We start from the raw sequence: 25481 nt of genomic DNA on the forward strand, positions 1-25481 counted from the left end.
GCCTTATTTTTCACCATGCAATAGGTTTGCTCTTGCCTCTTCAGTAGGAATTAAGGGGTTTGTGGATAGCATATGGGATTCAAGGACAGACACTATAACACACAAGAACACCACAAGCCTCTCAGAGACTGCATCCTTAAATACCAGAAATTCCTTGGGATTTTCTAATGCATGGCACGATGCACTTCTTCTGTCTCTGATGCACTGAAACCAATTCTCTATGTTTGTATCCCAAGGAAAAGAAGCAATTCTCACCTGGCAGCTGCTTACTCAAAAAAACCCTGAGTGTGATCTTTCATTGCTGTATGAGAAAAGAAGTCCCAGTTTCCCTGGATTTGTATGCTTTTCTGGTTTGTTTTTGAACAAACTGCTGTTTCTCCAGCAGATGGTTAGGAACACATTGCATTTGGTCTGTAGGGCTCAGCTTCCCCACAGAGGCTCATTTAGCTGGATGGGCTATAAACCAATAACCTTTATCCTTTGCTCTTTTTCTAACCTTGGTTCTTTAGCTGGAAGACTGGAAACCCCCTTAAATGAAAGGCAGCACAATGCAAAACACCCAGATTCAGCACTGGACAGTGCTGGTGTTGAGACTGAAAATGAGGAGGTTCTCACTGGAGCCAAGAAATCTGGCATAAAGTTTATCATTTCCTCATTAAAACTCTGCTGGGCTGCCAGCTGCTGAGCTTCTGAAGAAGAAAATGGTAGTCAGAGAGATTTCTAGAAATGAGAATTGCTCTGCTGAGTAACCACTCTGATTCAATCCCAACTCCACTATACTGATGACATATAAAACCTTTCATTGCAGCATGTGTGATGAGCTTGGGATGACAGACAAATCAGTTCATCCTTTCCAGGTTACATCAAGATTATCCTCCTAATACCATTCTTTAAAACACATGTGCCCATTCCTTTCCTTTCTCCCTTCTCTTTCTCCTGTAAAATTCACTAGCTAATTTTTTCAGCACCACTTCAGTTAACACTGGAGTATGCATTGTTTTTGATGCTCCAAGTTATGCAGAAAGAACAAAGAAAGCTGAAATTAGCTAAGAGCATATGAAACTACAGAGATGTGGGTTCATAAAAAACACCTCAATTTTGGAACAGTAGCAGGCAGCCATATAAAAATGCAACACAAATTCTAGCATTCTACAAGACATTCCACACACTTGAAAAGCAATTCTCATGACTGAATTTTTATCCTATACCTTTTAACACATTTTAGGCAGAAAAGTCATGTTAGTTATGCCAGTCAGAAGAGGACTTTCAAAGTTTTATGCCACCAACCACATCAATCCTTGTGGGTAAGTTGCCATGGTTACCAACTGTTTGCTTTTATACATTTGTCAGAAGTTCCTATGGAATTCCCACATGACCAAAATCAGCAGTGGCTGGGAGTGCTCCACCAAAATTTAGGAACTTGAGTCAGAAACACATACCACTTCCACTCAGACTATTATCTGGGAAACACTAAAAAAAAATGATTCATACATTTTGAGCCACGGAAGGGAGGAAACAAACATCATATTCAACTATTTAAATCCTTCACTGATGACTCACATCAGTTTAGAACATTTCCAGAACCAGTTGCTTTTCTCAAGTAACAAACAGCAGTTGCCTATTCCAAAAAATAAACACTGACAGACCCGCTTTCAACAGAACCATTCAACCATCAGAGAATTAGTAAAAAGGAAAGAGTTGGGTTGGGGATTTTTTTGCCCCTCCACCTCCTCCCAAAGCACAAACCCCAAGAAGGTCAGTGGATCTATCTCTGCTAGCCAAGATCAGAAAGCACACCGACTTCCAACTGCTAACTATGCTGATTTAAGTTTGATTTTAGCATATTTGCAAGAATCAGCTTGGATATGCTGCTATAACAAACAGTGCATTACCTGTCTCATTTCAGCAATATTAGCAGGGATTTATCTTAGTCCATGTAGTGCTTGGACTCACAGTTGTGTTATCTCAGCAGTAAATACTAACAAAATGTTAATCCAGTCACAGAAGCAAGAAGATACAACCAATTAAGAGTGAGAAGTAATGAAAACCCTGTGAAAACCTAAGAACCAGAGCAGAGCAATGCACCTAAAGAAGTGTTAAACAGCTCTCACTGGCTTCCAGTGATTAAATGACCAAAAGGGGAAATAACACAGGTTGGACTGAGGAACAAAGATAAAACCTAAGAAGGAGCAACTATACAGTAGAGGCTGCTTTACCTCTACTAGAAGGGCATCAGGAAGAGAACACTTCCAAATCTGACCATCTTAGGGAAGGAAAGTTTACTCAGCTTCAAATGTATGTCTGCTATTCACTTAGTCTGATAAGTAAAAGAACTAAATGCATTATCTAGAGGAAACTATTTAGAATAACAGAGTGATAACAACATATATTTTCTAAGAGTACCACACAATTTCTGCTATTCAAAACAAAGCTCTGATTTTGTCAAGAAGAAAAGGACTACAAAATCTGCTCCTGCAAAATACCTATTCAATACTTTTGTCATTACTGAAACTCTCCTAGTAGAAAGTTGAGGGAGTCCATAATACTGAGGGAAGGAAAAGGCTGAATTATTTCATAGCTCTAAAACAAAACAGAAAAACTGTGGCCTTTAAAAGTTTCTGTTCAGATTTTCCTACTCATTAGTCATGTGATGGTACAATCTGCCTACAACGCAGTCTCCCCTTCCCTGTTCCACCCAGGAATGAGTGTTGTTGCAGGGACAGAGGAGGCAAAAAGAGGGGCACATTTTAATGATGAGGGCTTTTTTCCCAGGATTGAATTTAGGAGGGAAAGGTCCTGAATACATTCATTTTTTAAGAAGATTTTAAAGTTTTCTCTTATAGAAAACTTTTTAAAAATCAGTTCTCTCTCACAGAAGTTATAAGCATTGGAACAAAATTTTAAATAAATATTTAACTATTATAATACTAAAAATGCATATAACATTCCTACAAGTGCAATACTTTAAATTCAGTTTTGGGTAGATAGGAATAGACTGTGACCACAGAAGCCACAGTTCAGCTGGCTTGTTCACATGTGAAATTTTGGTTTCCATACATACCAGGACTCAAAACACTGTATGTGAGTGAGCAAAATGAATCCCAGTTGCTATGGATACCACTTTTTCTTTTTTCTCTTTTCAGTATATAAACAGTGTCACTGTACACAAATTATTATGATTATCTTTAAAATAGTGTGTGTCAACAGCTGCCTCAAGCATCAGGATTTGCTGCTTGGGGAAAGCTAAACTTCCTAGAAGTTTAAATGATCCCCCTACACCTCCCTCATGTCCAAGGAAAAGCTCCTTCCTGGCAACTGAAAACAGTCTATAAAACACAGCTGGATGAAATCCACACATTCACACACACACATACAGGCACTACTGCAGGATGAGAGACCTCATCTAAAACTTCTGCCGCTGCCAAAATAGATGTGGCTTTTCCCAAAGAAGAAGCAAAGAGAAACACAGCTGCAGACAAAAGTCATCCCTGCCTGCCTCAAACCTTCCAAGGAATCCTCCCCACAATGCCCACAAGGGAAGCAGCTCTTCAGGAGGAGGGCTCTCACACATCACTACAGGATAAGAGCATGAGCACAACCTGCACTCCTTAGTTACTTTTCCTATCCATTTTTTAATTCTGTATTTAGAAGATAAAAAAGCATTTTGCTTAAAAAGTCTAATACCAAATTAAATTTCATAAAATGCAACAGAGTATTACTTTAGAATGCTAATTAAATTTTACCACCCTAGAAATCTGTTTGTTTGGCTTTTGTTTTTTTTTTCCCTAAGTGACATTTGAAAAAGTGTATTAGTCTGATTTTAACTGCTGGTCACCACACAGACTCTTCACTCCTCCCTTCCCCGCATGATCCTTGCACATTCACATCCCTTTCCTGAGCCAGCACAGACAACTTGTATGACCCAACTGTCCCTATTTACTTTTTCTTTTTTTGCTGGCCAATTGTGTGAGCCAGCTCACCATAGGCCTGCAGCTGCCACAGAGCAGTGGGAGGGTTCAAACTGCTCATTGCAACAGACAGGGATGAGACAGCTTTGCAAACCCTCACCCATCAACCCAACTCCCTCCATCAACCATGTATCAGAACTATTCCATTCTTGTATTTTCCTTAAAATATCTCAAAACAGTTTTCATCACACTGAACTTTTCCAAACTTGGACACGATTACAACCAAGTATATCACTCCTTAAATTATTTCTAATTAATAGTCATGCAAAGAATTATTAAGTTCTCCTCCCATGATTCAATATGTAAATTGCTCCTAATAAATTTCCTTTAAAAAAAAAAAGCGTTTTGCAACATAGAAATTTCACAGATTGTGTTAATCAAACTGTCCCTATAGTACTAACAGTATTTATAAAGCATATGGCTCTATAAAGAAAGTACTAGAGAATTTTCAAAAAAAGCAGATAAAATCAATTATGTATCCAGAATCCACACACAAGCAATTTATGTATTAAATACAAGCACAACAAGGTAGCTACAACTTTTACACAATTATCCAACATGATCTAAAACTTGTGAGTTTGGGGGGTTTAGTATTTTTTTTCAATCAGGATTATTTTGGGCTTCATGTCTTCCAAAATCTTCCTACCACTGGCTTCAATCAGTGATTTATTCAATTAAGACGACACCTAGAGGAGAACTTGCAAAGTAAATTTTGACATTTTTAAGAGCCAACAAATTGCATTATAAAGGAATATTATCATACAGAATCAGAAATATGGTATCAAAACACTACATAATACACATGAACTGCATATTACTTATTCAAAATATTAAGAAAATTAACTTCTATAAACCTTTGCCTCTAATATTCCTTTAGGATTAGGTATCTTAGAACCTACAAATAACCAAACCCCACTCAGCAAATAAGTGGGTATAAAAAGGGAGAGTATTTGGTCAAGTTTTGTGGCAAAAACAAGGCCACAGGGCATCCTGTATGCAATTGTTTTCTACCTCTTCTTGGCAAGACAATTTTTGTTTTATAAAAGCATTGGGAAAAAAAATTATACCAGATTTCTATAAAATATAAATATATTAGAAAGACTTCAATATTTAGTAACAAGAAATCAGTAATATGGTTAGGAATAGTCCTATTTGTTTATATCTTACATAGCAAGCTGTGGAGTGTCTTCCCCAGAAAACACCTCATGCAACCAGCATGCTCATAATGCAGGGCAATGAAGAGAGAACACTGAACTCATGAACTGGTCTGCAAACTAAACTAGAGTCTAGAAATGCATCAATAAACTTACACATCTTGGTTAAAAACCACCAAATAACTATGAAAATGTAACCTTCAACTCATGCAGATATACACTTTTATAGTCTTGACTCAGCTGCTGTAACCTTGTCCCTAGAGATTTATTTCAGGCCCTAGGAAATAAAGACAACCATTTTTTCAGAAGCATCGATCACCCGAGTTTCTTTTTGGATGTACACTGACACCTCATGGCCATTTAAAATATACTTAAGGTCTAACGCTCTCTTTGTTCTGTTTTTCTCTCCTCTTTAAAAAGTCCAATTAATTTCTTTTTCTTTTAATGAAATGTTGGCCTCTTTAGAAATGTCAATCTTAAGATGACATTATTATTTGGTCTATTGCTCCTTTCCTCTCAGCAAGAAACTACTTAGCATTAATCTTTGATGAGCAGTGAGGAACTCTGCCCCTCACAAACACTGTATCATGGAAGACAGAAGGACAAGGTAACTTTTCTCTCCAGCTTCAGACCCTGCAAACTGCAGGGAAGCAACCACAGCTGCTGTAACTCCTCACAGAACAGAGAGACCAGGAAGATAAATAGGATTACTGCCATATGAAGAATGAGACCAGAAATGTTCTTCCCCAGATGACAGAAATAGCCTCTGGATAAATTTCCAGCATTACACAAAAACCTTTTACTCTTTGAAGTATATGAAAACCTTCAAAGTTACACACATGATTACCTAAGAATATTAGTAAAATTCACTACTTCCTCCAGATTCTCATACTGGAAGTAGAAGTGTGTTACTTTTCACTCTTTCCAACAGGGTGACGTGTATGAGAAAAACACCAAACCTCTGCTATTTCTTCCTTCTTGATTGAGAACTCTGTGGCATATCTATATAAATAGTAAAGTCACACACTACGTATCTCAAGACTGATAATCTAACAAACTACTCCTAACTAAAATTATAAAGTCTTCAACTGTGAAAAATAAAAAGTAATATATATGTAATAGGCTTGTAATGTTATTTGCTAGGGGTATTAGCAACTCTTTTTAAATACTGTAGAGGTAACTGAATTAATATTATCCAAGAAATGTTAATATCCATGGAAAAAAAGACTCATTCTTTTGAAATACTTATCTTTACCTAAATATGCAAGACAAAGCCATTTAGAGGATATTGTCAGTTCTTAGAAATTAAATGCAGCTACATTATATAATTTCTTTAGAGATGTTACTTCAAATTTCTTGACCTTCTAAGAAAGAACACTTGAATTCTATTCTCTGAAGAACTTATAACATTAATTAATACAATATTAATATTTTGGCAAAATCTGTAAAACTTCCCATGTTTTAAAAAAAATTATTAAAAGCAAATGTAAAAATAAGCCTTTATTCCATCTCTTTACCAAGTCTAAGGGAAAAGATTCTCAAGCATTTACTCTTTACATAATACAAGCTTTGTTTTACATATATCGAAGTGGAATTCCTGTAGCATTAAAACATGATCAAGAAGGACAAAAAGATTCACTTTCCATATCAGAGAAACATCCAACTTCTTGCCCCACAGAACTCCTGGCTTTAACAGAGATGGAACAAGCAAACTGCCAGTCAGCATATTTTTACAACATTCCCTCCCACCCCAGCCAAAAAGCAGCAGCCAATAAATTCCATTCATCATGGAAGGAGCTTATTTTTCAGTCATTACTATCACCATCTGGTCAGCAGCTATGGAAATACCACACATAATATAAAAGATTAAAATGAGGTCATCTTGAAGTGCACACTGGAGAAAGAATCCAAGGTAACACACTTAAAAATAAAACTTCTACTGCTCCCCATTATTTGCATTAAAGAGCTACCACAACGTCTGCACAAATGCTAGACCACACATACTAAGTGCCACAGGCATCCAGCTTTTAAACTCAGTCAAAATTCAGACTCAAGTTTTCTCTATCAGGTGTCAGAATCAGATAAAAAATAAAGGGAAAAGAAAAAATTTTAAAAACCCAAACCAACAATGAACCTCCACCCACCCAGTATTACTAAGATTAGGGGAAAAATAAATTTTATTTTCATCTGTTTAATCCACACAGTAGTTTAAGTTATAGCACCCTAAGTGTTATATAGCAGCACAGTATTTTATAGCTGGTACTGAAATTTTGAAAGGTCAAAGAAAGAAACATGCACCATTCTGCTACCCATTACACACAAATAATGGATAAGTTCAAGTCTCTTATCTGTATATGACCAATGTGTTTGGATAGCTTGTAGCTGTCTGGTGACCCAGTTTCCTCAATAATTTACCCCAAAAGAACAATTTCCAGGCACAAACAATTGCCGTAACATGTATAAAGTGGACTGCATGCCCCACCCAAAAACCAATCGCCCTTCTTTCAGCAAGTGCATTTTGGAAATACTGTAGCTAGCAATGTGCTTCCAGTATTTCTAAATAAGGACATGCATCATTTTTGTATGGACAGAAGAGCAAACCATGGTTTTCAGTTTCTAAACTAAACCACTAAGCCATCATCTTCACAGCCACTTCAACAACAGGAAAGATGGAAGGAGGAGAGGGGGAAACCAACTCTTCTTCCAGGACATTTGTCAGTGCACTTTCCTCTAATAGTATGATTTGCATTAACGTTGCTCTAGTTTGATTCCATGACAGGTCAGTCAAGAAAAACAACCACCAGACATATAAAACTGTAAAAGATCAGATCTTTACAGATGAGGGGACAGACCTGGAACCTGATCTTCACACAGGCCCCAAATTATAGGAGGACATCTACACCACAAAGCAGCTTGGCCTCCAGATTTCTAGCATGTGATATTGAGGAACTAAGAGAAGATGGAGGTCTTCAAAACTGAAAAAATACAACTGGTACCAGCAGTTCAAAACAGAACCCACTTTTTAATTATTATTGTTAACAAAAGACATTTAAAAGGATGGTATAAAGTCTACTTGATCTTCAGTTCAAGATCCTTAGGGCAGCCAGGAGGGCACACAGCAAGCTCACTATCTTGGACATGAGGAAGGCAGACTTTGGTCTCTTCAAGGATCCCCTCAGTAGAGTGCCATGGGATAGAGCCCTAGGAGGAAGAGGGGCCCAAGAGAGCTGGATAATATTCAAAGATGGCTTCAGGCTCAAGAGCAGTGTATCCCAACAAAGTTCAGGAAATAGTGCAGAACACCAGAAGGCCTGCAGAGATGAACAAGGAGCTCCCGGACAAACAAATAGCTTACAGAGGGTGGAAGCAAGGACAGATAGCCTGGGAGGAATAGAGACAAATTGTCTGAACAGACAGGGATCTGGTTAGAAAAGTACTGGGAGAGGTAAATCTATTCAAGGGCATTAAGGGTAAAAAAATAAATCTCCTTTAGGTACATTATTAATAAAAGAAAGACTTGGAAAAATGTAGGTCCTCTCAGGAAAGATATGGGAGACCTGGTTACCCAGGACGTGTAGAAGGCTGAGGGACTCAGTGACTATTTTGCCTCGGTTTTTACCAGCAAGTGCTCCAGCCACACTGCCCAATTTGCAGAAGGTAAAAGCAGGAACTGGGGAAAAAAAAGAACCTCCTCCTCCTCTGTAGGAGATGATCGAGTTCGAGATCATGTAAGGAACCTGAAGGTACCCAAGTCCATGGAAGCTGGTAAGATACATCCATGGGTCCTGAGGCAACTGCCCAAGGAAGTGGCTAAGCTAATCCATCATATTTGAGAAGTTATGGCAGTATAGTGAAGTTCTCACTGACTGGAAAATGGGGAATATAATTCCCATATAAAAAAAGGAAATAAGGAAGCCCCAGGCAACTACAGGCTGGTCAGTCTCACCTTAGTGCCTGGCAAGATCATGGAACAGATCCTTCTTTAAACTACACTTGGGCATATGGAAAATAAGGTGGTGATTTGTGACAGTCAGCACTGGCTTCACTCAAGGCAAATCATGCCTTAGAAATTTGCTGGCTTTCTATGATGGGCTTGTGCAGCAGTGGTGACCAGAGAAGGGCAAAAGACATCACCTATCTGGACTTATGAAAAGCATTTGACACTGTCCTGCAAAATACTCTAAACAGGACAGATGTAGATTTGATTATCAGTGGATAAAATATTGTCTGGATGGCCTCACTCAAAGAGCTGCGGTCAGCAGCTCAATGTCCAAGTGGGGAACAGTGATGAGTGATGTCCCTCAGGGGCCAGTATTGGGACTGATCCTTTTAAACATTTTTGTCAGTGACATGGACAGTGGGGTCAAGTGCACCCTCAGCAAGCTTGCCAGCAATACCAAGATGGGTGGTGTGGTATGGTGTGGTAACACACTGGAGTAAGGGGGTGCCATCCAGAGGGAGCTTCATGGGCTGAGAGGTGTGCCTGCGTGAACCTCATGTGGTTCAACAAGGTCAAGTGCCAAGTCCTGCATGTGGGTTGGGGCAATCCCAAACACAAGTACAGACTGGGCTGAGAATGGATTGAGAATAGGCCTGGGAAGAAGGACCCGGGTGTGTGGGTGGACAAGATGCTCATTGTACCCCAGCAATGTGTGCTTACAGCACAGAGAGCCAAACATGCCCTGGGCTGCATCAAAAGCTGCATGGCCAGCAGGCCAAGGGAGGTGATTCTCCCCCTCTGCTCTGCTCTAGTGAGACCCCACCTGGAGTGCTGTGTCCTGTTCTGGGGCCCCCAGCACAACAAAGACATTGACTTGTTACAAGGAGTCCTGGGGAGAGCCATTAGGTTGATCATGTGGGACAGTAGCACCTCTCCTACAAACACAGGCTGAGAGAGCTGGGGCTGCTCAGCCTGGAGAAGAGAAGGCTCCAGGGAGACCTTAGGGCAACCTTCCAGGCCCTAAGGGGGGGTCTAGAAGAAAGGTGGAAATAAGCTTTTCACAAGAGTAAGGAGTGATAGGACAAGGAGGAATGGCTTTAAATTAAAGGGGGGCAGGTTCAGATTAGATATTAGGAAAAAATTCTTTTCTAGAAGGGTGGTGATGTACAGGTTTCCCAGAGAGGCTGTGGACTCACCATCCCTGGAGATGTTCAAGTCCTGGCTGGAGCTTTGAGCAGCCTGGTTGTGTGGGAGGTGTCCCTGCCCATGGAAGGGGTATTGGAACTGGATGACCTTTAAGGTCCCTTTGAACTCAAACCATTCTATACAGGGAAAGAGACCAATGAATTCCTCTCTCCTTGGGGAAAATACAGAATGTTCTTTGGTGCATTTCAACAACACTATGAACAATTTTACTCTTGGAAACCAGTGAAAATATAGCCACTTTTCTCCTGTGAGGACTGACTTAAAGCATATCCCTCAGAAAGGAACAATGTCACAGACCCCTATTGGGCTTCACCACACGGTACAAATCAGGGTGCAGAGGTTCACTGCATAGGCTGATAGGAGCAGGCAGAGGTTCTGCAAACCTCAGCATGTTCCCTACTAAGGGAAGCCCCCTTTTAACCTAATTACAGCCCTGTAACAGTAAACTAAAGACCTCTGGCTTTCAGGGTTTTTGCCAGTTCTACTTTTTTATATGTATTTTTTGTTGGATTTTTTAAGGTTTCTACCAGTTGCATGGTTTTCTAAGTATCAACAAAATTGTTCTGATTCAAGAAGAAAAATTCCCAAATTACTCACATTAGCCAGAAGTTCAGAACTTCTCCTATATTCAAGTGAGTATCAGTTACAGCAGTTGCACAGCTTCTCAGTGAGAATTAAAGTTTATTAGGGCAGGGGAAGCAGACAAGAACAAAAAACCAATACAATGACCAATACCCAGCACCTCTGCAAATCTTGATGCTTCGTAATTAGGCTACTTGACCCAACATTATATGCAAAGTTTACAAATTTCAGGGGCAAGCAGATGCAAAAAGATGCATCTTCTTCCTCATTGATAGCAGAGAAAATTATAACAAAGAATTCCTAAGAGAGGAGGCTTTTGAAAATATCAGTCACAGCCCAAAATAGATAGCTACATAAACTGAACAGTCTGGGGAGGTTGTTGTAACGAAGATCTGAAGGAGTTCTGTGTGCCATTTCTCTCCTGATGCTGAGGATGAGTTTGGCCATCTATTCAGATGAAATAGATGGCCACCTCTGTGCAAATCATAGCAACTACAGAAACCTGCAGACAAAACAAAAGGAGTATAGTGAAACCATCTGAAGTCCCTACTAGTCTCAACAGGAATGTGTCTTGCAAAAGAGGGCTTTAATCAAACAGTACCAGTTTTAACAATTTGCTGCAAATGCTACAAAGCATAGTCAGGAGTACCCACAAGCAACATTTACCAACCAAAGACACTGTTAAGCTCTGCAAGTTAAGGGTCTTGCTGAACATCACTCACAAGGGAGATGCTTCCACTGCACCCCAACTGGGGAGCCCCCAGCAGCCAAACCCAGGACCTGTATGGGCTCAGCCAGAAGTATCCCATTTGCTGGGGACAAGGACTGCCAGGCCCCAAGGTCCCAACAGAGACCAGCTCACAGAGACCAGGGTGAGATCAGCTCTGGGAGGGCTGAGAAAAGCAAATGACTACTTCTTGCTTCAGTTTTATAAACAGACTTGCCCATATGGAGCTCCAAGACAAATCACAGCTTTTGGGTTTGATTTTGAAAGTCACATGTTTAAGCAGTAGAAATGCATGGAGAAAGAAGGATTACTGTATAAGCATGAAAGGTCTTAATGAACTAAGCGAGGTTCATGTCCCACACATTGAAGCAAAAATTTCCAGCAACTGAAACTACCATTTCATGACAATCTTCCTCATCCAGCACAAGAAAGTTGTTGAGACTGAAGAGAGAAATATTGAAACTACTTCCTCTTACATCCAGCAATTCCTCTGCTTAGAAATCTATCATACTATCATGAACTTATAGAATGCAAAGTTCCACCAAAATTGTCCTAATATCATCGCTCCCAGAATCTGGGGTTTTCCAACCAAAATAATGTGAACAATGCACCTTTTCATTATTGGCAAGAAGTATTACTGCTGTTTGTTTCTATGGAAGTGGTCTATATGGAAGTCTACATGCAAGTGGTGTGTGGAACAGGGTAAGAACACATGCAAGTGGTGTGTGGAACAGGGTAAGAACATGCTAAGTGACAATAGACTCCAATTTTCTAACCTGGTGGTAGCAACACAGAAAAAAACCATGTAGGTGCTACTTCTTTCAGAGTAGAAGTCTTCTTCAATACAGAACCAGCATAGTAGAAAAAAAACATATTAATTAGAACTGGTGAACATGCAGCCTGTTGGTCAAAACTGGACTTCTCAGCTTTTATTCAGCAGTAATAATCTGAAATTATGTACACTAGCTTCTCAGGTAAACTTTTGAAGTCAAGCATTAAAAGCTGCAATGCTTTTCCAAAAATCCAGAATAGTCTACAAATAACCAGTTCTTCCTCAACAGACAAGAAAAAGATGGGATTTACACCTTCTCTAAGCTCTTATGATTTTTTCACTATGCCAGGTTAAAATATTTTTCCCTCCGTAAGTGTTGCAGCTTAGCAAGAGGAATCAACAAAAAAGAGCATAACAGCTTAAAAGTGTTTTGGCCCCCATAAAGAGCAAAGCAACTACTTCTTTGAGACCTATAAAAATAAAATTTACAGAAAACCTGTGCAAGTTGGGAAGAACAGTGCTTTTATACAAGTAAAGCAGTTATGCAAGCAAGCTCTAATTTAGACTTTTGTCAACAGGGACTACTTTGTTCAGAGAATCCATAGATACTACACTGACGATAGTAGCATAGGATAATCTCCTCTAGGGAGATTCTAGCCCTAGGAGACAGCTTGACACTAACGCTCTTTTTACAGTTTCAGAACTACTTTTAAGGGTAAAGAACTTGATTTATTTTCCCATGCTAGAAGGAAGAAAGGAAGTAGCTGAACTAGTCTAAACCAGAAGGCAATAGACAAGTTGTCATGGCTAAACAGGAAAACATCCTTCAGTTTAAAAAAAAAATATATCTGTAATTTCAAATGCAACAATGATGTTTAGTCTTGAAACTGGGACATCTCCCATATTTGCCATAAACCAGGACAAACATATAAAATGGAGTTCGGAATCTGAAGCAAAATCCCCAATGTATAAGAAATTACAGCAAATGCAACTTCAGGTGCAAAGCTAAAACACACCCATGGCTCTAAAGCAGTAATGGAAGTCTACTTGTGTTCTCCTAAAGGCTTCCATCACCAGTGACCTGCTCAATCAACCTAAACCAATTCTTCTCACAGCCTTCTACAATCCAGGTACTATCAAAATAAATACAGTTAACAAACAAAGTGCTGCCACAAACCAGATGACCTCATACAGTTTACTTGTTAAATTACAGGCATCACATCCTGACAAGTTTCACTCTTTTTTTCCTTATCCATTTTATTTATATGCCAAAATAGTTAGTTACAGTAGTTGCCTTTATCCAAACACATGAAGGACAGACACACTGCATACAAAACACTAGCTCAAGGTACTCAATGTACAGGTATTGGGACAGAAGTTAATTTTCTTCACAGTAGCTGTAATGGGGCTGTGTTTTAGATTTGTGATGAGAACCATATTAATAACACAGGGTTGCTTTACTTATTGCTGAGCTATGCTTGCACAGCACCAAGGCCTTTTCTGCTTCTCACAATGCCCCACCATCTAGCAGGCTGGTGATCTGAAAGCTGTAAAGGACAGAGCTGAGACAGCTGACCCCAACTGACCCAAGAGATATCCCATATGAGATCACACTCAGCATATTAAGATGAGGGAAGGAGGATGAAGAGAGGAGTGTTTGGAGTGATGGCATTTGTCGTCCCAAGTAATCATTATGTGTGATGGGGCCCTGCTTTCCTCAACATGGCTCAACACCTGCCTGTCCACGGGAAGTGGTGAATGAATTCCTTGTTTTGCTTTGCTTGCATGCACAGTTTTTGCTTTCACTATTGAACTGCCTTCATTTCAACCCATGATTTTTCTCATGTTTATGTTTCTGATTCTCTCCCCCATTGCACTGGTGGAGAATGAGCAAGTGCCTGCATGGGGCTGAGCTGCCCACCAGGATCAAACCAAGCCAGAAAATGGCAGAATTAAGGTAACATAAAACCTTGATATATTTTCCTTAAATAGAATAAAGACAGTGCTTAATTACACATCCCCACTACTTTGGAAGTTAGGAGGATAAGTGGTTTTTTTGTTCAAGAAGTCTATCCACAATACCAGTTCTAAACACTTTGGATATTCCTTTATAGGTTAGTTCTGTAAGGGGAACCAATGAAACTTACATCATCAAATACACAGTGGATTTAATGAAACTTACTTTGGATTTAATTAAATTTACTTATTTTGCTATTTTAATAAATAACACAAGCACTTGAAGAACATTAGGAGAACAAGGAAATACACAACAGGAAACAGAGCATTTAATAAAATTATACAGAAGCATCTTACCCTGTGAAATGCCATGTGACTGTGGTAGCCTTTACGCACCATGAGACAGGAACACTTACACTGGAGTTGAAATGGCCACAGGCAAAATTAATTCCTAATTTACAGGAAAAAAAATTCAGAACTTAAATCCTCTTTCACTAAGTTTAAATATAACCCAATATATCACATGCTGGCTATATTTTACAGGAACAACTACTGTCACCTCAGAAGTAAACGCTTTAATTATGCTAAAACTGTTGCAATAGTTTACTGAGGCAAACAAAACTGTACCTTGGGTAATTAATTTTTTTCTTTTGCAAAATAAGAAGCACAGCTGGCATATTAATAGGCCAATACTTGGGGATAGAACTGGCAGCAAAGTCAGGAACACATGACATTTCCTGTGCCAGAGAGGAGATCTCTGGAAGCTTCAATTATTTATATAAACTGTTTTGGTCTTTATTGCTATTAGGTTTTACTGACGGATTTCCTCTCTGTGGACCAAAACAAGTGAATCACTATTTTCCTCTCCTCCTTCATACATGATATTTACAAAGAAAGCCTAGCTTTCACAGATGCCTCCCTTCCATCTGAGGAGGGGCAAAAGGGGAGAGCAGGGAGCAAACCTCAAAAGATTCAGCATTCATAGTTAAGAGTGGGTATGGAAGGTAAATAGCAAGGTAGCAGCTGTGGCAAGCAGGTACAGAACAATCCAAAATAACTGCATGATTACAACATTGTTTAGATGAGTCTTAATGACAAATTAATTACTCAGGTCAAAACACAATCCCCGGTCACCTTTCCAAAGTGGGTGGAGTAGCACGTGACATATTCAGCCCCAGCAGAGCCAAGAACAAAGAGGAACTACTGCTGTAGTTACATGTCCCCAGTGTTTTCTTTGTGCTGTCACTGCATTTACCTTACTGTCCCATAAGCTGACCTACAGAGAACAAGTGGCAGAAAGCTAAAACTTTTTTGCTAATTCAGCCCCCAAACTTGCCTGCTGTAAGATCTGCTGAACAACAGTGCAAGAGAACAGCCAGGAAACTCCCAAGGGAGAGATATAAAGGGAGACTACCTTTTCTAGCAAGAGCTTGAAGTCTTTTTAAACAGCACTTAGGATGGATTTGCTAATCTGTGCAGATGTACCTTGGCTACTGTCTCATGTACAAATCAGACCTCTAATCATATTCCCAAATAATGCTGTAACTAAAGTCTTAAACGTCTTCACTTTCTTAGAAAAAAAGTATAATTTCACTGCTCAGCAATTTTTATAGCACTCAAGTCTGTAAGAATGAGAAGATAAAGAGTATCAGTGGCAGTATCAGTAATCAGTGGAAATGTATAATCTTGTCTCTAATTTCTGCACCCCACCATCATTCCTGTCCACACCCAGTGCCCAGCAGGTCAAATAGACAGCACACCTCAGGATGTGTGAACTGCACGGATGTCAGGTCACCCCCAGCACCTCATGAATACCCCACTCCATCTGCAACAATCTCCCCTTAGATGCACCAACACCCTTTATCCTACCAAGCAAAGCAAGTTTTGTATAGATTAGCAAATAGGGAGGTATTTTGAGCATTTTGAGTGTTGCTTAGAATATTGGTTTAATATACTGGTTATTTTTGTAAGATTGTTCATCAAAAGATACTCTGAAATGTTTAAATGTAGGATTCAAACATTATTTCTATAATACATTTTGATCTGCCAGATATTGTTTTTTGATCTCAGCATTTTTATACTTGATGTTTATGCTCAGATGTGTGCTTACATTGTATTGTTTCAGTTTGAAGATTATTTCCAATCATGGAATCACAGCATGGGTGAGGTTGGAAAGGATCTGGTCCAACCTCCCTGCTCAATCCTGGAGTACATGGCACAGGATTGCATCCAGATGATTTTTGAATATCTCCAGTGACAGAGACTCCCCAGTAATTTACAGAATCCAGAATATTTAAACTGAACAGCAGAATGATGGGGAGAAAAAAAGCTTAGCTTTGACAGTTCTTTTGTCCTAGAAATTTTCAGTCAGACTTTCCAAGCAGTCATGTTATTCTGAATAATAATTTGGAATATTGTATTCGAATGTACAAGGAACATAAAGTAATATTCTAATTTTTCCAGTTTGAAAGAAAAGAGAGTGATTAGTGGAAATCACTCTTAAAAAACAAAACAAAACAAAACAAAACAAAACCAGAAAACAAGAGCAGAAATATCAAACCTTGTCACTTGGTGGCAGCACACCAAAGAAAACTGAAACACTTGAGCAAGACCACAAAATTGCTTCCCAGGACATATTACTTTAATATCTCTCCTACAAATGCCAGAATTCCTGGAAGGCTCTAGTCACTTCACATATCCAAGGCAGGCATCTAAAATTTTAAGACTACTGACTTCACATTCAGAGATACTAAAAGCTCAAAATTAAAAGAGCTTTATTTCAGTCTTTTTGACATGTTTAGAGGTTCACCTACCTCCACCAAAATTGCCAGTAACATGCTAACTAGTATTCCCAAACAGGTGCAAGGCTGAGCAAGCAAACAGAAGCAATACTTGAAAGCCAACAGTTCCTACAAACTGAACAAAATAGGGGACCCTGAGTCAGATGCACCATGGATTTGGATTTCATGCCACCAGAAAAGGGCTGACAGCACACCAGAAAACTCATTACAGTCCTACATCTCTTCCACCAGCTGAAACTCTTGCCAGCATCACACATGAAAGGCAACACCACACACAGTAAGTACCCAACAGTGCTATTGTAGTCAGTGACAATGAATGAGAACTGATAGTCTTCACCCATTTAAATAATTGATGTTAAGCAAAGGTTAGATTTAATTAAATTAGTAATATTTAATAATAATTAAATAATTTAGCAAGCGCTTTCAAGAAACATTTGAAACTACTACTACTGAAGCAGGAAAGGGATGCAATGAGAACACAAAGATCTGCTGACTTCCTTCTCTGAGTAATGTTGTAGCAAAGTGTCATTTATCAAAGGGCCAACAGGATGGTTATCTTTTCTCTCAAACTGGTCTTCTACACACTGATGTACAAAGACATACAAACTATACAATGTCTTATTTCTGTAACCACATGATAAACAGCTTGGTTTCACTAGAATTCTAAAATCTAAAATTTTGTTTTAGATTACTATTTGTAATCTACGTGCCAAATTTACTAATAGGATTACCATATGCTATCACATCATTAACTCACAAGTTGCAATGACAGTCCTATTTTCTCTATATTAGATCTTTATTATTATAACTACAAGATTTAAAACACAGTCATTTCTTAATAACAATTCCATACAAAAGCAACTAATGAAGTCTTTATAGTACTGAGGGGTTTTTGTACCAAACATAAGATGATATTACCCAAACAATTGATTTCTGGAACAAAGAATTTGAGCTTAAAAGAGCAGAGTACTCGTGTGCAAGCTTCAGGGAGGTGCAGTCATCAGTTTAAGCCAAGCATTAGGAAGTAAGTATGACTTGTACCACAGAAGAGTGACTACAATAGTTAAAAATATTAAATAAATTCAAGAGGAGAAGATAAGCTCTGCCTCCTTTCCCCCTACCTAACCAAACAGCTTACTGTTGTCTGGTATACATGCAGTCTGGTAGGGCCCTTCAATTTTATCAGCTTCATTAAAACTCCACTTTCAGTGGGACACACATGAAACAACAGCCTAATCCAGCATTGCAGCAAGGAGATAAAATGGAGACCAAGGGAGAGAGATGAAAGTGAACACAGAAAGCAAGAGAAATGCAGCAGTTTGCCATCAGAGGGAGTACGAGCTTTCAACAAGAGTGTTCAGCTTCTAGGTGGGAACAGACACACAGTTCTGTGATTATGAACACCTACACAGGCTTAAGGGAGGGCTGGTCCTCCAAATTCTTATTGAGACACAGCACATATGTGAAAAAGCTGCAAGAAAACAAAGTTTGTGTTGAAAAGCAGAGCTGCTATGCTATTTTTACAAGTAGAAAATAGGATACAATGGGATAATGAAAAACAACTTCAAAGTTCTGCCCATGTAAATTACTAATATTTTTTAAAGTTAGGAAAATGTGCTCCTGATCCTTTTTTTCAGTAAACTTACTGCCTTTAAAAGAAAAAAAAAAAAACAACATCCTATATCACAACATGGAACTTGGTTTTGGGCCTGACTTAAATGAAAAGGGAAACGTTAAACAAGTAAGGCACAGGACTATTTATCAATTTTATCCCAAACTCTCAGCTCCACTTCAGTGCTGTTCAGAGCCAAATGTGCCTTCAACACACTGCATGCTCCTCAACCTTACCTGTAAGAGCCTCGGCTGAGGCATGGAGAAAAGAGAGGTGAATGATTCTGTGTAAAAAGAAATAATATTCCACTACTTCCACCACCACACACAGGTTTCTAAGATTTCTTTTTTATCCCTGTTCCTAAAGAGGAAAGATAAACCATTCAGCATATTTAAGACTGCCATACAAGGTCTAGACAACAATGAAGCACTATCAGACCCACTCTGTTTCAAAAAGGAAAAATGTTTGTCCATTTATCTGTGTCCCAAGTTGCAGAATACACTAACTTCCCCATACACTAGGAAAAAACAGTTGTCTATATTCCAGAGGTACTGAAAAAGTAGCAGAGTAGGTCTACAGTACCTCACTGTATTTTCTACATCCAAACAATGGAGCCATTCATTTGCTCATCTTCATTTTTCCCCATTTAAAAGTGGTCTCAGCAAAATCAGCAGAGGTCTGGCACCTTTTAAAAATAGTGTCAATTGCATTTTAGGTAGGGGAAATAAAAAAAGACTGCTTCCCTAATTTTAAAAGGAAGGTGATCTAAAATCTGATTGAATCATAGCAAAATAACTCTCGTTGGGGTGCTGAGAGGGAAACACACTTTTTCACAGGAATCAAAAGCTGGAGGCACATACTTGGTGTTAAGTACGTTGCCTGCTTAGGACAAGTGTAAATGAGTCATACCATCTGTACTCACATTCAAATGATAGTCTGGCAAGATAGCAGGGATAACACAAAGCAATATGATGCTCTGCTCTTAATGCTATGGATGCAGTTAAGCTGGGAAATAGAGGGAGACTTAGCAGTTAAACTAAGAACTACCTACAGTGGCAGACACTGAACACCTTGTTCTCTGAATTTATAATTAGTTGTAGAATGCTACACAGAAATCAATAGTACAGAAGTACCTACAAACTCATATATAAGAATACTGCAGAGGCTGATTAATGCTGTATTTCAGATGAATATTCCTATCTCACAGAATAATGCAGATAGGCTCAAAGTATAAATAGATTGGAGCAAGAAGTCATTGTGGAACATCAATAATTCAGAGGGAAGCTATTTAAGATAACCATTTGTTATAGAGACAAGACCAAATGCATTGACTAAGGAAAAAAAAACAACCAGAAAACAACAGAATCAACACTGGCAAGCAGCCTTCTGAAGCAAGTTGTGCTGAGCAGAGTAAAAGCAATAAACACATTAGAAGAAACGAGGAGCTCACAAAGGTGCAGTGTGAGACTAATCTCAGCAAAGGTGGGGGAAGTCTCATCCAAAAAGATGCCTCATGGCAGCATCTGAGCCAGGGCAGACAACGCCACCACCAGTGTCTGAAGCAATGTGCCACAGAAAACTGCCATTCCCAAAACAGCTGGGTGGGTGGGGGACCCAAACTCATGGAAGTCATAACCAAGACTTATCATGAAACAAATTATTAATACTGGAAAAATGTGCCAAGTTCAGGTGTCTTCAGTACTCTTTAAAATCCTGGAAAGTCAAACTGTGGGAGCCTGAGCTTACCAACACCATTTTAGTTGTAATAAAAGCAATATATTTTAAAGTGCAAAACTAAGCTTTCCTTTGGATCTCAGGATATGTAATTTAACATATGTAGCACTGAAACCTCCATCTTTTACATCTGATGAGTATCAGTGGTACCAAATGATGCTAAAGACTGTTTCAATGTAGCACAAACACAGAGTTTATTTATCATGGTTAGATATAAACTAGAGTACGTACAGGAAGGACAACAAGTTCTTCCCAAGATATTCCTCAATATCTTGGGGGCTGGAAGGACGAGAATTGACATCCATCTGCTGTTCCAAAATCCTTGTGATGATTTGTTTATATTTATACCAAGCTTTGAGCAGCATAAATGTACAAATAATTTAAAATGGTATCTCACTTTCTCCTTGTTTTCATGCCTTCATCTTTTAATTATACAAGAAAACTGTTTACAATCTAAAAAAAAGATCACCGATGTACTTATGATGGTTTACTTACTTGATCCCCTAATTTTTTGTTGGTTAAAATCAGGCATATTATTTCAGAGCTTTCTAGTGGTTATATTAACAGCATTTACAATTCCCAGCAGGTTTAGCAGCAGCAGCAGATATTCACAGGGATGTCTGTCCCCAATAATCACAGTTCACAAGTAGGTACACTAACATAAAATCAATACCATTAACATACACATGCAGCTGTGAGCCAAGCTGATTTGAGGGGAAGGAGGAGGATTTGAGGGGGTAGGAGGATGCTATCCCTTACTGTTTCCTCAGTGACTACTATTTACCAAGGACAACCACGTGGAGGAGCTTCACAGGCAAACAAAGCAGTAATTCAAGCTGTTTCATTATGAATCAGCAGAACTGTCAGAGATCATATTTTATTTTTAAATAAAAGTAAATTAAAAACCAGATTTAATAGTTCTCCTGATGTTGAATCTGACTCTGTGATTTGCTATTCAGATAAAAGCTTTGAGCTTGAACAGTTCCCTGGCATAAAACAAGAGGTGAAATAACGACCTGACAAGCCTGAGGATTTGTGAACCTACAAAGCATCCCAAATGACATAAGTGAAAACACGTGTTGATCCTCTGATGTTCACACCACTGTTAAAAATGAAAAATGATCAAAGCAGAAGAGGAGTAAGATCCTCTAACAAATCCAGAAACCTTTACCTACATGTTATTTCAGCATGTGCACATGTATAATTTCGAGCAATAACTACTTATACAAAAAGCCATATCAACATTGAAAATTCTTATGACATACACCTTAAAAAAACCCACAAACAAAGTAGTGCAGCTACTGCACTCAGATGCAGCTATGGCCTTCATTTTCACTTTTACTATTCTTTAAGCACTTCAGAGATAATTTCCATTTAAAAATTTGGGAAGAAGGCAAAGCAAGCAGAAGATGAATTCTGATCAAACTTAACATCAAAAGGACAGATAGACAATAGCATTTCTCCTCAAGCTGAGAGAAGAAATCTTTACATTTCACACATCTTTTAGCAAGGTAATTATCTGGATAAAAACGAGGTGGTGTGCTATGAGTCACAGCAGTTCATACATAAATCAACCCATTAAGAAACTTCACAGCCAGGACAGACTTCTTTAGAACCTACAGCTACTCTTCAAAAACACTGTACATAAGACAAGAAAAGAGTAATGCTTTCTATTCTGAACAGATGCCTGTCACATTCAAAGAGAAATCAAGAAGTGATGTTTATAGACAATAATATCAAAAGAAAGCACAGGTTTGCAGCTATTTGAGTCTATGTTTGTCCATAGCAGGTTACCTGTCAAAGTCTACAGTCACAGAAACCTCAGTGCTTAAAACACACAGGAGGACTGAAGAGTTAAAACCCTCAGATTATGACTGTGGAACAGAGACTTTCTAGTATATAGCAATGACATATTTCAGAACATCCATGGCAAGACAGCAGTTAAAAATGGATATTGGGTAGAGGGAGGAAAGAATTGCATACTTTAGGTATCTGCCAAGGCACAAAGATTAGACTTGATCAATAGTATTTATAGGATGGCAGGGTGGAAGTCTGTGAGGTCATCTTTTACCAGCACACCACCTTTAGGAAATTGTTTCTTGATTTATGGGTTTTAATCATTACTATTTAATTTTCATGTATCTGAATTTTAACATTTCCACTCTACCAAATACAAGGGTAGGAAAAACAGGAAGAATGGTTAGGGGTATTTTTGATAATACACATCCATCAGACAGAATGATAAAACCTAAATGCTATTTCAAACAAAAAAAAGTATGCATTTGCAAAATTAAGTTACAGGCATAAAAAAAGAATGCCTACTGGAAATATTCAGCTCATGCATTAACAGAAACAAGCCACCATAAGTAAAAGCTTCTTTGGAGTTGTTTCTCCCTCCCTGAAAGAAAACAGTGCCTTTAAAAGACTATTTTTAGATTAATTTTTGAAAGCAAAAATAGAAGTACATCCAAATGGCCTCACTGGATCTTTAATGAGGAAGAGCCATAATACACTGGGAATAACAGTGCATGCAGTCATTTCTCTATTCCCAGGGCCAGCAATGCAAACAGCAATTGTCTTCTTAATCCTATTGACTAGGCCTTTAAAAAATCAGAAAACATAACAAAATATATGGAATAAGCAGCTCTTTGAATAGATTTAAGAATCTGCAATTTCATATAGACACTAGCACACATGGGGTGGTGTGGTCTTTATCAGCCTTGAGGCTATTGTAACAGGACAAAAACATGTTTTTAAAATGGGAGAGTCAGAATTCACTTGGAATAGAGGCATTCCACATAGGTGTGTCAGAATAAAGCTTTGAGATTTTAACACTGCTAAATGATACACAGCTTTCATTCCCCAAAATGCACAACAGTAAAAGATAACTGGCCAGTAGACTCAGACACATTTTCACATATGGATGTAGCAGCACTTCACCTTAGAAGAGGAGTAAATCAGTCAACTGCAAGTCAAATATTTGAATGAAAAACAAGATTCACATTTTCCAGTTCACTGTAATTCCATAGGAAACACAGAGGGTACTACCACACACTTTAGGACTTTCTTATTCAAGGGAAAAATCCAGTTGCTTGGACAGGAGACATGGCCAAACATGTGCACTCTGTCAATTGCTTTATGTGCACTCCTTTATGTGCACTCTGTCAATTGCTTAAAGCTTAAATCATGACTGCCACTTCCACATAATTGAATGAAGCAAACTGGCATTCTTACCTGCCAGGCACAAGTGCCACAGCAGATTCACTACATCAATACAGCCTGCAAAGGGAAGAAAATCAGATGCCTCTGACTGCCAGAAGTCAGTCACCTTCTCTATCTGACCTGAGGACTGCTGTACATAAGAGCACAGTTTTGGAGTTCAGCAAGATCTGACCATTACAAGAAAAAAAAAAGGGTAAATTTTTTTTTAAAAATACCATTACATTTCAGTTCGTGGAACACTTCAAGGGATGAGAAAAAAGACAACTGTTACAGCTTGGTGGACACAGACATTCTCAGGAAAATGAATCCCAACCATGTCATGCCATCAATCTAAAGAAGAGCACACAAACCAAACTAAGACCTTGCTCAGTTAAAGTGCCATTACACTGACTAAATAGAATTCACTTCCAAAGTACATTTGCCTACCTACAATTATCTAGGTGCAATGCTCTTAAACACAAATAAAACAAGTCAGATTTTTTCTTGACAGACAAGAACCCGAGAATTGTGCCACATGAAAATTTCAAGTTTTTCACTTATTCAGGGTGAAGATAGGGGCCAGATGGGAAAAGATTGTGAGAACCCATCTCCTTTTTTGAGGAAAGACTGTGGGAGCTGGACCTCTTAGGTTAGAGAAGACAGAGAGGGGATCTCATCAATGCTTATAAATATCTTAAAGGTGGATGCCAAGAGGATGGTGCCCAGTGACAGGACAAGGAGCAGTGTCCATAAACCAAACCACAAGAAGTTTCACTTCAACACAAGGAGCAGCTTATTTTCATTGAGGTGACAGAGCACTGGAACAGGCTGCCCAAAGAGGTCGTGGGGCCTCCCTCTCCAGAGATGTTTAAAATCCACCTGAGTGTGTTTCTGTCACCTGCTCTGTGTGACCCTGCCTTGGGAGGGGTTGGACTGATATCTCCAGCGGTCATTTCCAACCCTGGTGATGAACACACCTTCCAACCTTCCAAACACAGAACAGCAAAATAATGTGCACTAAACAGGGTGTAATCCAGCACACCAAAACCAGCCACAAAAGAAACCCCCTGTAAAATGATTATCCTAGCATCTTTCCACAAGATCACCAGGTGTGACACTCTTCAGAACAGACAGCTGATTGTTTTACTAACACTTTTTTAAATTAATCTCTACCTGTGTTCAGAAGAAGGGCAGATCTGGGCAAATCAAAGTGAGTTATCCTGAGTGCTATTTTTGCTTTTTGGATGCACTTAAATAGCACATGATAACCTTTACACTGCATTAATTACTTTAATGCACTAATTACTTTACTTTTATTAATTTTGCTATACTTTCTAATTTGTGATTTTATCAGAGTAGCTAACAAAGACAGAAATTTAAAAAAATATTTTAAGTTGTTTTAATTACATGTGCCACTAATTAAAATCTTCCAAAAATATCCTGAGTTAAGTAGTCCACAGTATTTCCTTCATAGAACGACAGTTAATGAGCTGAATCAATGACTTGGGGGTGGCCACAAAGTCTGTCAAAATTTTAGGGTTAGCACAGTTCTGTCAGACTTCACTTCATAGCAGAAGCTTTTCTTTTTCCCAGCTTCTTCTGATTTTCAACACTGAACAGACCAATTAAGAGGGGTAATTGTAAAGAAAATACCATTTGTTCCAGAAGAGGCTACTGTCTAATGCTGCTTTCAAACAGTGAGCTTTCACAAACTCGTTCCAAGTGCTTAGCTCATGACTTCCGTTCATGAAGCAGTCTGAATTCAATCCTCTGGCAAGAAATATATACTACTTAAGTGCTATTTTTTATAATTCTTTGAAAGCAAGTA

The 25481-nt window shown here is 38.7% G+C and overlaps 1 protein-coding gene across 2 annotated transcripts in view; it reads right to left on the minus strand.

Annotated features, from left to right (window-relative positions):
- Positions 1–25481, minus strand: part of ANKRD28 (ankyrin repeat domain 28) — a 119993-nt gene that overhangs the window by 81162 nt on the left and 13350 nt on the right. Inside the window, exon 2 of one of the 2 annotated variants that reach the window (XM_077176380.1) lies at positions 14663–14756. The exons of the other annotated variant lie outside the window; for it this stretch is intronic. Within the exon in view, the coding sequence (XP_077032495.1) occupies positions 14663–14704 (42 nt within the window). The 5' untranslated portion in view covers positions 14705–14756. The remainder of the gene's footprint in view (positions 1–14662; positions 14757–25481) is intronic. 2 annotated transcript variants of the gene reach the window in all.

The sequence above is a fragment of the Agelaius phoeniceus genome, chromosome 1, assembly GCF_051311805.1.
Source record: "Agelaius phoeniceus isolate bAgePho1 chromosome 1, bAgePho1.hap1, whole genome shotgun sequence".
Taxonomy (NCBI): Eukaryota; Metazoa; Chordata; class Aves; order Passeriformes; family Icteridae; genus Agelaius; species Agelaius phoeniceus.